Source organism: Scyliorhinus canicula, chromosome 15 (assembly GCF_902713615.1).
Source record: "Scyliorhinus canicula chromosome 15, sScyCan1.1, whole genome shotgun sequence".
Taxonomy (NCBI): domain Eukaryota; kingdom Metazoa; phylum Chordata; class Chondrichthyes; order Carcharhiniformes; family Scyliorhinidae; genus Scyliorhinus; species Scyliorhinus canicula.
In genome coordinates this window covers 106,252,896-106,266,427 of record NC_052160.1, presented here as the reverse complement: position 1 = coordinate 106,266,427, position 13,532 = coordinate 106,252,896, and the positions used below count along the sequence as shown (strand labels likewise).

At 48.9% G+C, this 13,532-nt stretch overlaps 1 protein-coding gene across 8 annotated transcripts in view; it reads right to left on the bottom strand.

The window, feature by feature from the left end:
• Nucleotides 1–388: 388 nt before the first annotated feature.
• Nucleotides 389–13,532, bottom strand: part of LOC119978816 (troponin T, cardiac muscle-like) — a 74,088-nt gene continuing 60,944 nt past the window's right edge. For all 8 annotated transcript variants that reach the window (XM_038820696.1, XM_038820695.1, XM_038820697.1 and 5 more), the window contains 4 exons: nucleotides 7,417–7,529; nucleotides 4,228–4,318; nucleotides 2,109–2,149; nucleotides 389–1,064 (listed from right to left, as the gene is read on the bottom strand). In XM_038820696.1, the coding sequence (XP_038676624.1) occupies nucleotides 1,016–1,064; nucleotides 2,109–2,149; nucleotides 4,228–4,318; nucleotides 7,417–7,529 (294 nt within the window). In that variant the 3' untranslated portion in view covers nucleotides 389–1,015. The remainder of the gene's footprint in view (nucleotides 1,065–2,108; nucleotides 2,150–4,227; nucleotides 4,319–7,416; nucleotides 7,530–13,532) is intronic.

The window sequence follows — 13,532 nt, the reverse complement described above, 5'->3', positions numbered from 1 at the left end:
GTCCGGAGAAGTGGTGGTTATCTAAGCAGGAATAGAAGTTTGATGGTGGTTCGTGGGCTCAGACAGTAGGTAGATCAGAGAGCAGAAATATTTTTAATGCTCTGCATTACAGCTAGGGTATCAGTAACAAAGTGGCATCGGGGTTATGGGGAGAAGGCAGGAGAATGGGGATGAGAAGCATATCTGCCATGATTGAATGGCGGAGCAGACACCCTGGGCTGAATGGCCTAATTTTGCTCCCATGTCTTATGGTCTTCAGGTCATATGGCATCACAAACTAGCTTCAACACATTTTCATAGACTTTGAATGGGTTTTCGGCCATTTAAAAAAAAACATGCCATAATAAGAAGAAGCTATAACCATGCATTGCAATAAACACATAATCTATTTGTCTTTGTTATTTTTAATTAAGGCTCATTTGTACAGATATTCATCATATATGTGGTTGACAGTGACATTTGCTCTGTATTGGTTTTAATCATGGGTTTGTTTGATTTTAATAAGTATGCCTCATGAACACTTTCTTGGAACACAAAATTCTTGCAGTTAGAAATTTTCAAATGCCTCCATTCATCAGCTCTGCCAACATAACAGCCTATAACACTGCAGTAATCATGAAACAGCTCCCCCAACAGCAGGCAAGGCTTCCAATGATGGTTTGCATTGATACATTTTTTGACTTTGTCTTAAATACACTGCTAGATTTTATTCACTACGAAGAACAGTTGTTACTCAAAACCTTGATCACATTGAATGACAAGAAAAGACGTTTTGCTGTGACAGTTAAGAATAAATAGTTTTGCTATTAAAGATATTGAGACATTGAATGACATGAAAACTGCAATAGTCAAAGTGCTCTTCCAGAAGATTCTACAGGTAGGGAATGGAACTGTGGATGATCGGAGTCGATTGAAGACAGTGGAAACCATTGATGTTGAGATTACAGGATCATTTGACAGATGTTGAAACTTGTTTCTGCCCAATGTCACAGGACAAAGTGCTTCCATGTTGTGCTTATTTCCAACGGCCTGAAACTTTCCCCTTGCCACGGAGTCCCTTTGAGCTAAAGTGGGAAAATAATGACCAGTTATTGCAGCTTCTCTCCACTTAAAATTACATATTTGCAGCAGGTCATTCAGCTGAACTGGTCGATCGTGGTGTTTCTGCTCCACAAGAGCCTCCTCTCAATCTACTTAATCTAATTGTAACAGTTAAACCTCCTATTCCATCCTCCTTCATGCACTTATCCAGCCTCCCCTTAAATATATCTTTGTTATTCATCTATAGGTATTTAGTTCAATTAATCAACCAGTAAGAGTTTTGTGGAGGAGAAAGTAGGAGAATGAATAGTATCAAACATGATGAAAATGGGGAAAAGCTAATAAGAAATCAACCTGAGAAGGGTATCCGACAATGGATAATGAAAGGATTCAGCATTTACAGAACAAATTAAGCCACAACCACAACATAATTAAATTAAGCAATCTGGATGAATGTCAATCAATTATCGCTAATCGGAAGTATTTTGATGGACTTAAATCAAGTCGAATCAACAGCGCAGGACTGGGGCACATCGGGCGCGATTCCCTCATCGGGTGGCTAAGTGCCGAAGCCGGTGTAAAAATGGGCGTCGGCGCCCGTTCCGACACCTGATTCTCCGGACCACAGTTGGGTAGACGGCGCTGGAGCGGCCGACGCCGGCCCCAGTGGCGCCGACTCTCCGCTCCACTTTAGGGCGGTGTGGAGCGATTCACGCGGCCCGCCGGCAATTCTCCGACCCGGCGGGGGGTCGGAGAATTCCGCCCATCATTTCTCCCCAGGACCATATACTGATTTAAAGATTAGTTAGTTTCCTTTGATATTTTGGTTATTGGTTGACCCTTTTAATGGAATATTGCCACCCTCCTCAATTTGTTTGACTTGTTAACTTGTTAATTTGTTTATGTTATGCACTCAAAAGAGTATAAACTCAAGTAATTTGGCAGAAAGTGAAACAGCTGGGAACATGTGACAACAGAGCAAAACTAAACCCACAAACTGTGATGGGGATTGATCTAATCATTTTGTGGAGAAGTTCATTATCGGCATGGCATTGGTAAATACTTACACCTTCTGATGGTCACTAACTCGATTTCGAAGTACATTAATCTGTAAAACAATTTTAAAAAACACACCCTTAGTTTAACAGCAGCAATAAGGGAGATACCCTGGATGGATGAGATAGGCTGGGGGTGGGATTCCCTGTCCCTTCCTACCAGTGGGATTCTCCAGTCCCACTGAAGTAAATGGCGGGTTTTGGCTGAACACCAAATTCTCTGTTCTCGCTAGCAGTGGTAGTGGGGCGCACTGAGATCTGAAATTTCCGGCCTGGATTTTGTTGACTAGCTGTCCTAATACCTGGAACTTTCTGTTGACCTTCTCTAACACCATTCTAAATAGAATGTACAATATCGGAAGTATTTTGAGGATGAAATCTATATAATCCTCAATAATAGTTTTTCCACTAGGTAGCTCTGGCCCACTGCATTGTCCTTCCTTGGAGCGCTTGGCGGGCCGGGGAAACACAATGCAATTGAACTCCCATTCGGGTAGAAACGGGGCCTCAGTGAGGAAAGCCCCGACGAGGTCGCACTTAGTCCCGCTTGCTGTAACTCCTCAGAAAGAGATTGGAAAGCGTTCTGAAATCGCGTCCCGATCTCTCGACCCACCCTCCTGATGTGATCTCCGAACCCCACAAAGCCCCAACACACCTATAATATCCCACACCCTGGCAGAATACATTTTCCCACAATCTGCAATACCCCACACCCTGGCAGAATACCCCGGGCCCGATCCGCAGTGTGGGAAAATGCCAGATTGGCACCTTGGCAATGTGTCCTGATCAGGCATGGCATCCCAATTTCCTTCTGCACTGAGGAGTTCGGGCAAGCAGACCTGCTCAGTGCAGAAAATGGGACAAGGTGCAGCCTAAATAGGAGGTCAATACCGTGGTGTTTCTCGGCGCTTGCTATGGGACTCAGTTCCCATTCGGGTAGATCACGTCCTGTGCATCAGAAATAGTTAGGCATTTAGAATTTCCATTAATTGCAAGTCTTCCAATTTTTGATAACCTGATTGGTGCTTTAATAAAACTCTGAATCAATGTTTGAAGTGATTGACAGACAGGGCGACAAAGGTCGTCTTAATAGTATTGAGAAATTATACAAAGTTTCGTCCATGGGCCTAAGCTGGAAGTTAAAGCCAAAAACACACCCAAAGTTGTGCTCATTTTGCATTGTCAAGTTATGCCCAAGTATCCTCCCAATCTTATTGGAATATACATGAGCTTAAAATGGGTGTAAATCGGAGCAAACAATTGGGGCCCAAGGGAAACATTCATCGGATTCCTTCTTTAAGTATGAAAAGTAAACTTGTGTAACCAATTGGTGAATAGTACATCAGTTATTACAAGGTTAAGAAAGGCTTTCGGCTTGTGAATCAAATGGCCAAATATATAACCTGTCCGGGAATATGAGACAGCATTCCTGAGAAGATCCTACCATGTTTAGATGTAATATTAAAACATTAGAAATAATAATAACCTTTATTATTGTCACAAGTAGGCTTACATTAACACTGCAATGAAGTTAGTGTGAAAATCCCCTAGCGTCACACTCGACGGGTACAGGTTATTTTATGGAGATTCTTTCATTTGCGGCATGGTAGGACAGTAATTAGCACTGTTGTTTCACAGCTCCAGGGTCCCGGGTTCGATTTCTGCTTGGGTCACTGTCTGTGCAGAGTCTGCACGTTCTCCCTGTGTCTGCATGGGTTTCCTCCGGGTGCTCCGGTTTCCTCCCACAAGTCCCAAAAGACATGCTTGTGAGGTGAATTGGACATTCTGAATTCTCCCTCAATGTCTCCGAACAGGCATCAGAGTGTGGTGACTAGGGGCTTTTCACAGTAACTTCATTGCAGTGTTAATGTAAGCCTACTTGTGACAATCCTAAAGATTATTATTATAATTCTTTTGCAACCAGAGAGCGATGGAGTTAAGTCAAGTTGTTGAAATAAAAAGGAGGCTTTATTGTGTAGGGCTGTGTAATACATGACTGGTATTTGTATTGAATCTGATACCCTGATACCTATCAAATTCATCAAAAATTGAAAGGCATTGATGACTAAATGCAGCTGGTAGAATTAATTGTAAAACTTCTAACTGGCAAAGTATTCACATTTCTACACACCTCATATTTCTGTTGTTTCATTTTCTCCTGCAGGTCAAATTTTTCTGCTTCCAGTTGATACAGCCACTTGAACAGCTCCTTGCCTTTCTCCCTGTTCACACAGTGATAAACATTTTGTTAAGTGCCAGAATTATTGTAAAATTTAATGCATGTGAGGTCATGGATGCCCTGTGTGCCCGGGCAACAGACTTTATCAACTTTGAGCTGCACCAGGCCCACCAAGATGGCGGGCTGTAGGACACTCTACCATCGCCGAGATGCCCGCGGTCCAGGTGTAATTGATAGCATGTTTGCGCACACTGGGACATCAGGAAGTGCCCTTTATTAACAGGAAGGGGTTCCACGCACTGAATGTTCAAATCGTGTGCGACCACCACCTCGGAGCATGCAAGTGCGTGTACGCTTCCCAAGGAAGCTGCATGGCAGCTGCATCCTGGGACACACAGAGAGCCCCCGCCGTCTTCAAGGACCACCCCAGGATGATGGGTTGGCTCTTTGGGGTTAAGTGGTACCCATTGAGGTCCTGGCTGATAATGCTGGCGCAGAGGCTGGAAATTGAGGCAGCGACCTCATATAATGAGGCTCTTTCTGCCGCAGGTGCTGTCATTGAGAGGTGCATTGGACTGCACAACATTTGCTCCCGATCCTTGGACCACTCTGGAAGTGCACTGCAGTATACTCTCCAGAGGGTCTCCTGCTTTGTGGTGGTCTGCTGTGCCCTCCACAACCTGGCACAGCAGCGGGGTGGCATACTGGAGGAGGAAGAGGGACATACAGACTCATCTAAGGAGGAGGCAGACCAGGAAGGAATGGAGGACGAGCCCGGAGAAGACTCGCAGGAGGACCCGAAGAATGGAGGACAGGCGGTGGCAAGGGTCCGGCATGCCCGGAGGACCAGGGAGGCCTTCATCCTCACCCAGTTTTCAAAGGACAAGGTTTTGTCCATTAACTCCCCCATACTTTCCTTCCCCTCGTTCCCCACCTTCCCACCCATTTCTCTCCTTCCCCCATCCCCATTCCCTGATCTTCCCACATCCCCGCTCCCAGACTACCCTGTTCCACTCTCCAAGGGTCTGTCTAACGTCACCGCAGATTGATTGTCCTGTGTTGGCACAATCAGCGGGTCAATATACAAGGCAGGAGAGTGATGAGAATTCACTGTGAGGTTAGCTGTGGTGCTCCTCAGTTTATGCCAAAGCCTGACTCCTGTCTTGCTGTTGACAGCTGCTCACACCATCCTCTGAATGGGGTCTACATTGGGGGCATTTAATCTTGGGTCACTGTGCCCTGGGGGCAGGGGTGGGAGGAATGAAGGGCAACAGACAAGGGGTGGAGGTGCAGGCAGGAGTGCTGTGAAGATTAATGTGAAAGAGGCTTCACATGTATCAGGTGTAACATGTTTTACTTGTGAACATTTGATTTTACCATTCCCCCCCCCCCCCCCCCCTCCATGCTCAATCAATGATCCTCACTCTTCTATATCTTCTGTGAGCTACTGCTCAATCCAGGTGTGTCCGCAGGAGGCAGCCTGTTGCTTCCCGCACCCTGTGGCCTTTGATGTCCTTGGCAGACATCCACTGGAGAGCCTGGAGCCAGGTACCGGTTGACTTAACGGTGTCACTGACATCGCTTTGCCACCCTCTTCTGCCTGCTGCCCTTGAGATTCACCGATGTCAGGAGAGGAGGATTCGGAAGAACTGGAGACCACCGTCATCTCCTTGGTGGCCCCGGGTTGGCCTCCTGGTCTTCCTCTTCCTGACAGTGTCCAGAGGGCCATGGGGGACTCCATGAGATGGAGGGGCAGCTGGAGTGAGCTCCAGAGCCTCTGAGTCTCCTGTGCCATGGTGTCAACGCCCTCAGCGATGCTCCTTAGTGACTGGGTCATGCTCTGCAGTTACTTGGTAATGTCTATCTAATGCCTGTAGCCTTTGGGACTCCTTCAATCGGCTTTGCACTCACTGAAATGTCACTGACACGGCTGTGTTCTATTATCTATATCAGCTCTGATAACCTGATCCAGAGGCTCGGCATCTGACTGGGACACAACTGAGTCCTAGGATCCAGAAGACCTCTTGGAGGGGGCTAGGAACTAATTCCAGGAGAGAAATAGTAACTTTCCCTGGCAGCTCGGTGGATGTCATTGGTCTTCTTCCAACATTGCACGGCACCACCTGCTCATGTTCTCCACACTGAAAATTGCTGTCACTGCCTCCCAGGCAGTATTGGTGACCTTGCTACTGGTCTTCCAACTCCCTCGGGAGAATAGAATATCCCATGTCAAATCCACAGTGTCGAGAAGCCTGGCCAGGTCTGCATCCCCAAAATGAGGAGCAGGTGTGGGTCGGGGCCGGCGGGCATAAGAAATTCCCCATGCATGCGTAGGATGGCGCGGCCCAACTGCGCATGCGCAGGACTGAGCTGGCCCAAATGCGCATGCGTGGGTTGGCGCGGCGTCCATTTGGCACCGTGTAAGGAGGCTCGATCGGCATTAACTGCTCCAGCGCTGTGGTGGTCCCCCATGGGGGCCAGAATAGGTCGTGCCCGGGCCCTGTTCGCGCCGTCGTGAAACGCGACGACGTTCACGACGACGCGAACACTTGGCCTCCATATCAGAGAATCGCCCCCAGTAATTTTTGTGTAGCTTGGGGAGATTCCCACCAGGAAAGTGAAGTGCAGGACATAAACACGACAGGCAGGTCGGCTCCTCAGAGATTGGACCACCCTGATCTCCAGACAACCCCCTCCACCCCAACCCTGAATCACCGGTAGAGATCCCCCCCAACTGACCGACACCCTGCTGTGGGGTTGCCAGAGGGTACCCCCATTAAGGCCTACCTCGCCTTTCAGGCACTCCCCAAATGAGGAGCAGGTGTGTGTGCTGCCATGCCTGTGTGTTGATTGGGAGTGAGTGTTGAGGGAGTGTTCATAAGCAGCTCCCCCCTTTAGTGGCGAGTCGCTGGAGCCGCAAGTCTACCGCATCAGACGAGAAAGCCAGCCAGTGCTGAAGCTGGCGAGAAGCTGGTAGAGGCTCATTACCGGTATTAATTGCAGTTAAATATGCGCCGGGATTTCGCCAACGCAGCCAAACACCCCCAAAACCACACTTGGAATTGTTTCTGTTAAATCGCGCCCGCTTTCTAGGGGAAATGGATGTGAAACAAGTAAAAAACAAAACACTTTTATCCTTACTTCAGATCCTCCATATTCAGACCGTCGATATCTACAGCTTTGCGTCTATCCGTCAGGATCTTCTTTTTCTTTTCTCTCTCTGTTTGTTTCTTCCCACCTTTGCGACTTTCAGTCTGATAGAAATGAAGTGATTAAACTGATACCACCCCATAATTCATTGTTGTATTTGAATCTAATTGGAATATTAGCAGTGAAATGGGATTTGGCTTTTCCTTTTATTAAGGATCCGGATCGTTTGCAACCTGGTTCCAGAATGGAATACTGGAATACTATCAATGGGAAAATACATGTTTTCTCAGTGTTTCCATTTCTAAAAATATCAGGAAAGAGCTGAACAATATGGGCGGGATTTACCGGCGGTTCTCCCGGGTGGGAAATTCCGATCCATAGCCGGCACACGGTTTCCCAGCGCTGAGGGGTGTTGTCAGTGGGAAATCCCGTTGACAACAGCGGGGCCGATAGATCCCCCGGTGGGCTGCCGATAAATTCGCGACGGGGTGATCGGTAAATCACACCCGAGAGATCAAGAAAGTCAAAGGTTTGATGCCTGGTCGGTGCTATATAAAAAAACTGCTCCCGCTGCTAACTAGATTGTTCAATTGCCAATAATATAACTGGAAATTATGCAAAATTAACCAAAACAATTACGTTTTTTAAACTCTGAATCAGAGATATGGGGCTAGATTGAAAATATAGATATTATACCTTATTTAAAGGATTTGTATTTAGTTAATTCAACATTATCGAACAATTGCTAAAGACTGAACATCTAAGTGCCAGCCCTCATCGGATCAGATAAGAGTGAATGACCAAATATGCCCTTCAAATTATACTCAATACGAGGGCACTGAAACTAACACATGTTAACATCCCTATGTGTATCTTTAGTCAGCTGTTGAATAATGATACCTTACCTAATACATCTCATCTTGTATCCAACATTGGCTTAACTTTGTAGTATAAACAAGCACATACTTTGTTTCTGATGATGTTGAGCAGAAATATGCAAAAATTCAAGAAGTTTCATCAGGCATAAACATGAGATGGTGTTTGACAGGTTAACTAAATAATTAGAAAGGATGCTAGGTTTCTGCAGTGAATGGGTTGTATTCTTCATATTATTTGAGCTAGTTTCCAAAATTCCTGTTCTCCAATGTTGGCAATACTACACAAATAGATTTCCAATAAAGGGCGGAATTGTCCCAAAAAATGAATAAGTGCCATTGTGGGCGGGAACACAGGTGAGAATCCCAACAGCTGTTCAGGCTCGATTCCCATTGAAATCCATCCACACTTAGTGGGGGCGATTCTCCAAGCCCCGCGCCGGGCAGGACAATCGGCGCAACCACGCCATGACGCCCCGACGCTGGCACGTTTGGCGCGGCGCCGGCCACGGGCTGCTGGAATTGACAGGGCCGCCAATTCTCCAGCCCGGATGGGCCGAGTGGCCAGCCCGATACGACAGAGTCCCACTGGCGCCGTTCACCCCTGGTTGCTGCTGGCGGGAACTCTGCGGGAACGGTCGGGGAGGGGGGCCTGTGGGGGGGCGGGGGGGGTGGGCTCCTTCACCGGGGGGGGGGGCCTCCGATGGGTCTGGCCCGCAATCGGGGCCCACCAAACGGCGGGCTGCCCTCTCCCCCCCCAGGCCTACTTTCCAGCACGGCCGTCCCTGAACACCGACCCCATGTTGGGTCGGGGCCAGCGCGCATAAGAAGTTCCCCAAACATGCACAGGATGACTGAGCTGGCCCAACTGCTCATGCGCGGGTTGGAGTGGCGCCCATTTGGTACCGCGTAAGGAGGCTGGAGCCGCGTTAACCGCTCTAGCGCTGTGCTGGCACCCTGCGGTGGCCAGAATAGGTCGTTCCCGGGCCCTGTTCATACCTTTATGAAACGCGACGGCGTTCACGATGGCGCGAACACTTGGCCTCCATATCGGAGAATCGCCCCCAGTAATTTTTGTGTAGCTTGGGGAGATTCCCACCAGGAAAATGAAGTGCAGGACATAAACACGACAGCCAGGCTGGCTCCTCGGAGATTGGACCACCCTGATTTCCAGTCAACCCTCTCCCACCCAACCTCGAATCACCGGTAGAGATCCCCCCCAACTGACCGACACCCTGCTGTGGGGTTGCCAGAGGGTGCCCCCATTAAGGCCCACCTCGCCTTTCAGGCACTCCCTTTAAGGAACCCCCAATTATCAGCTCCCCACCCTTCATGGTCCTCATTCAGACACTCCACCTTCATGCAACCCCCCCCCCCCCAGCCTTAGACCCCGTTCAGATCCCCCTTCATGCCCCCCCCCCTCAAACTCCCCCCCCCCCCCGGCTTTTCATGGCCATTCACATGCCTCAACCTTTGGTAATGTCCCTTGGTACCCTGGCAGTGTCCTTGGCACTCTTGCTGTGCAATCAGGACCCTGGCAGTGCAAACCTCAGTGAGGGTTCCCTTATGTGTGTGGGGGGTGGGTGGGTTGGGTCACCACAAATGTTTGCGGGGCATGGGGGGTAGCTCTAATCTTGGGTGGTGGGAGGGTTGGTTACTGTTCTGCACGTGGGGGTTTGGTGGGTGTTAACCCTTGTCCGCTGGGGGATCCCAATGTCCTGGGTGTGTGGGGTGGCTTCTTGGTCTCCTTGGGGGGTTTACCGATATTCTTGGGGGCTGCCCCAATCTTCTGGGGGGAGGGAGTGACATGGTTTTGATCCCCTTGGCGGGGTGTCCTGATCTTCTTGGGGGGAGGGGGGGGGGGGTCTCTCAATATGCATGTGGGAGTGTTCCTGATCTCCGTGGAGGGTACTTTTAAACAAAGAACAAAGAATATTACAGCACAGGAACAGGCCCTTTGGCCTTCCAGGCCTGCACTGACCATGCCGCCCATCTGAACTAAACCCCCCTACTCTTCTGGAGACCATGGGCGTGATTCTCCCAAAGGGAGACAAAGTCCCGATGTCGGAGTGAAAACCGGAGTTTTTCACTCCGGCGTTGGACTTGCTCCCAGCCCCCTATTCTCCCGCCCCCAGGGGACTAGGAGCGGGGTTGCGTATTTTACGGGCGCTGGGCCTTTACACGGCGCCACGTAACTGACGCGGCCGGCGTCGTGTAAATGATGTCACCCGCGCATGCACGTTTGCTTCCTCCCCGAGGCCGCCCCACAAGAAGATGGCGGATGGATCTTGCGGGGTGGCTGAGGAAAGGAGGTCCTCCTTTAGAAAGGCTAGCCCACCGATTGGTGGGCCCCGATCATGGGCCAGACCCCATCGGAACCCCCCCCCCCTCTCCAGCTGAAGGAACCCCCCCCCCCCCCCACATGCCGCCCGCCAGCATTCTCGCACAATTCCCGCCAGCAGCGACCAGGTGTGGGCGGCGCCAGCGGGACTGTCAGGTTTTTCACTGGTCCATTTGGGCCGGGGAATCGCCGCAAACGGCGAGCGGCGATTCTCCGAGCAGCCCGCCGCGATTCTCGCGGCGCTGGTTTGGGAGGGGTGGGAGAATCGCGTGCGGGTATCGGGGAGGCGTGGCGTGACTCGCGCGGCGCCCCGGCGATTCTCCCACCTGGCGTGGGGGGGAGAATACCGCCCCATATCCCTCTATTCTGATCCTATTCATGTATTTGTCAAGACATCCCTTAGAAGTCACTATCGTATCTGCTTCCACTCCCTCCCCTGGCAATGAGTTCCAGGCTCCCACCACCCTCTGTGTAAACAAACTTGCCTCGTTCATCTCCTTTAAACCTTGCTCCTTGCACCTTAAACCTACGCCCTCTGGTAATTGAATCTTCCACCCTGGGAAAATGTTTCTGACTATCCACTCTGTCCGTGCCCCTCATAACCTTGCTGACTTCTATCAGATCGCCCCTCAACCTCCATTGTTCCAGTGAGAAAAAATAAGTTTCTCCAATCTCTCCTCATAGCTAATGCCCTCCATACCAGGCAACATCCTGGTAAATCTTTTCTGTACCCTCTCCAGAGCCTCCACATCCTTCTGGTAATTTGGCGACTGTACCAGTCTATAACTTTGTGATTGGGGCGTCATCACCAGCGCTGTGAAATTTTACAGAGTGCTGTGTGATATGCACAGAGTGCTGTTTAATCAGGTGAGGAAAGTCAGTGAGTTTAAAACAGCTTTTCTTGCCGGATTCAGCACTTTGTGCAATTTTGAGGGAATTCAACCAACGAATTTTGCACAAATTTCAATATGTTTGCATGTTCAAGTGACTGGCTTCCTTAGATTATTATTTTTAACTTTTACTGTAAGACATTAAGGCAGGGATCAAATATTACCCCTTGTTACAGCATCTGTGAAGTGCCATGCTGCATGTGCCTCAATGAATCATGAACAGGAGGTCACACCTGAGGTTCTGAGTTGCGCCTCCTCTCAGGGTCTGCCACTTGTGCCCTTGTAAGAGTCCTCCCTGTTTATTTCTTTTGTTCCCATTTATTTTATTTTATTTTTATTATTTTGGTCCATGGATCCATAATTGGGATGTGCATTTGTTTTACATTTAGAGTACCCAATTAATTTTTTGCAATTAAGGAGCAATTTAGAGTGAACAATTCACCTACTCTGCACATATTTGGATTGTGGGGCAAAACCCACGCAAACACGGGGAGAATGTGTAAACTCCACATGGACAGTGACCTCGAGCCGTGATCGAACCTGGAACCTCGGCGTTGTGAGGCAGCATCACTAACCACTGCACCATTGTGCTGCCCTGGGATGTGCCTTTAACCAAAAGACTCAAAGTTGAAAAAACAACCTGCTTGCCAGGATACTGTGTTCCCAGGTTTTGTATTTTGGAGAGGAGAAACCAGACTTCTTGGAACTGAGTGGATCTGAAGAACCAGATTGTGGAAGGAGTCAGTTTGATTAACATGGTTCAGGCAACATGGTGGCACAGTGGGGCGGCATGGTGGCACATTGGTTAGCACTGTTATCACAGCTCCAGGGTGTTGGGTTCAGTTCCGGCCTTGGGTGACTGTGTCGAGTTTGGGTGTTCTCCCTGTGCCTGCGTGGGTTTTCTCAGGGTTCTCCAGTTTCCTCCTGCAGTCCAAAGCTGTGCAGGTTCGGTAAATTGGTAATGCTAAAATTACTCCTTAGTGTCCAAAGATGTGAAAGTTAGATGGGGTTGTAGGGTTCGGGTGGGTGAATGGGTCTGGATGGGGTGCTCTTTCAGAGGGTCAGTGCAGACTCGATGGGCCGAATGGCCTCCTTCTGCACTGTAGGGATTCTGTGATTGGTTAACTGCCAATGGGTGGGTTGGCTAAAGACAGTGTGCATTTGTGTTACAATTCCGGGTCAAGTGGGGCTGCAATTGACCACACATTAGTCCAGGGTGTTGTGGCATCCTTTACATTTGTCTGGGATCCAGGAAGGATATGCTGGTTAATACTGTTGCCCGTCCCTCACCCCACTGACCTTCCTTTCAATGCTCATTGAACGTTGTCAGCCCACAAAGTCCTGTAAGAAGCCCAATCATGAAAATGGTTGTGGTGTGTCGCTAACACTTGAACGAGGAATAATAGTGCCCTGTTCAGTATCTGCTCTAAGTGAAGGTAAACAGAAAAACTCTAACATGGTGTCAGAGGTCTAATTCTGTCCAATGTTGGGACCAAATAATCTTTGAAATGAAGCAGTGGCCAAGTATCCCATGCACCGTCTCTGTGTTTTGAAAATTTTAACTATTAGCTTCATAAAATAGAAATGGGAATAGGGCACTCTGCCTCGTGATGCCTGCTCCACCTTTCAGTAAGATAATTGTTCATTGCATTAACTCACTTTCATGCCTGTTTACCATAACCCTCAGCTCCTTTGTAAATCAAAAATCTGTCTAACTCAGCATTTAATCTATTTAAATAACTCAGCCTCCACTGCTCTCTATTTAAATAACCCATCCTCCACTGCTCTCTATTTAAATAACCCAGCTTCCTCTGCTCTCTATTTAAATAACCCAGCCTCCACTAAGGAGCCTCCATCTGAGGAAGGTGTGTAGCACAGTAGTTAGCACGACATGGTAGCACAGTGGTTAGCACAGTTGCCTCATAGCTCCAGGGTCCCAGGTTTGACTCCCGGCTTGAGTCACTGTCTGTGTGGAGTCTGCAAGTTCTCCGCGCGTCTGCA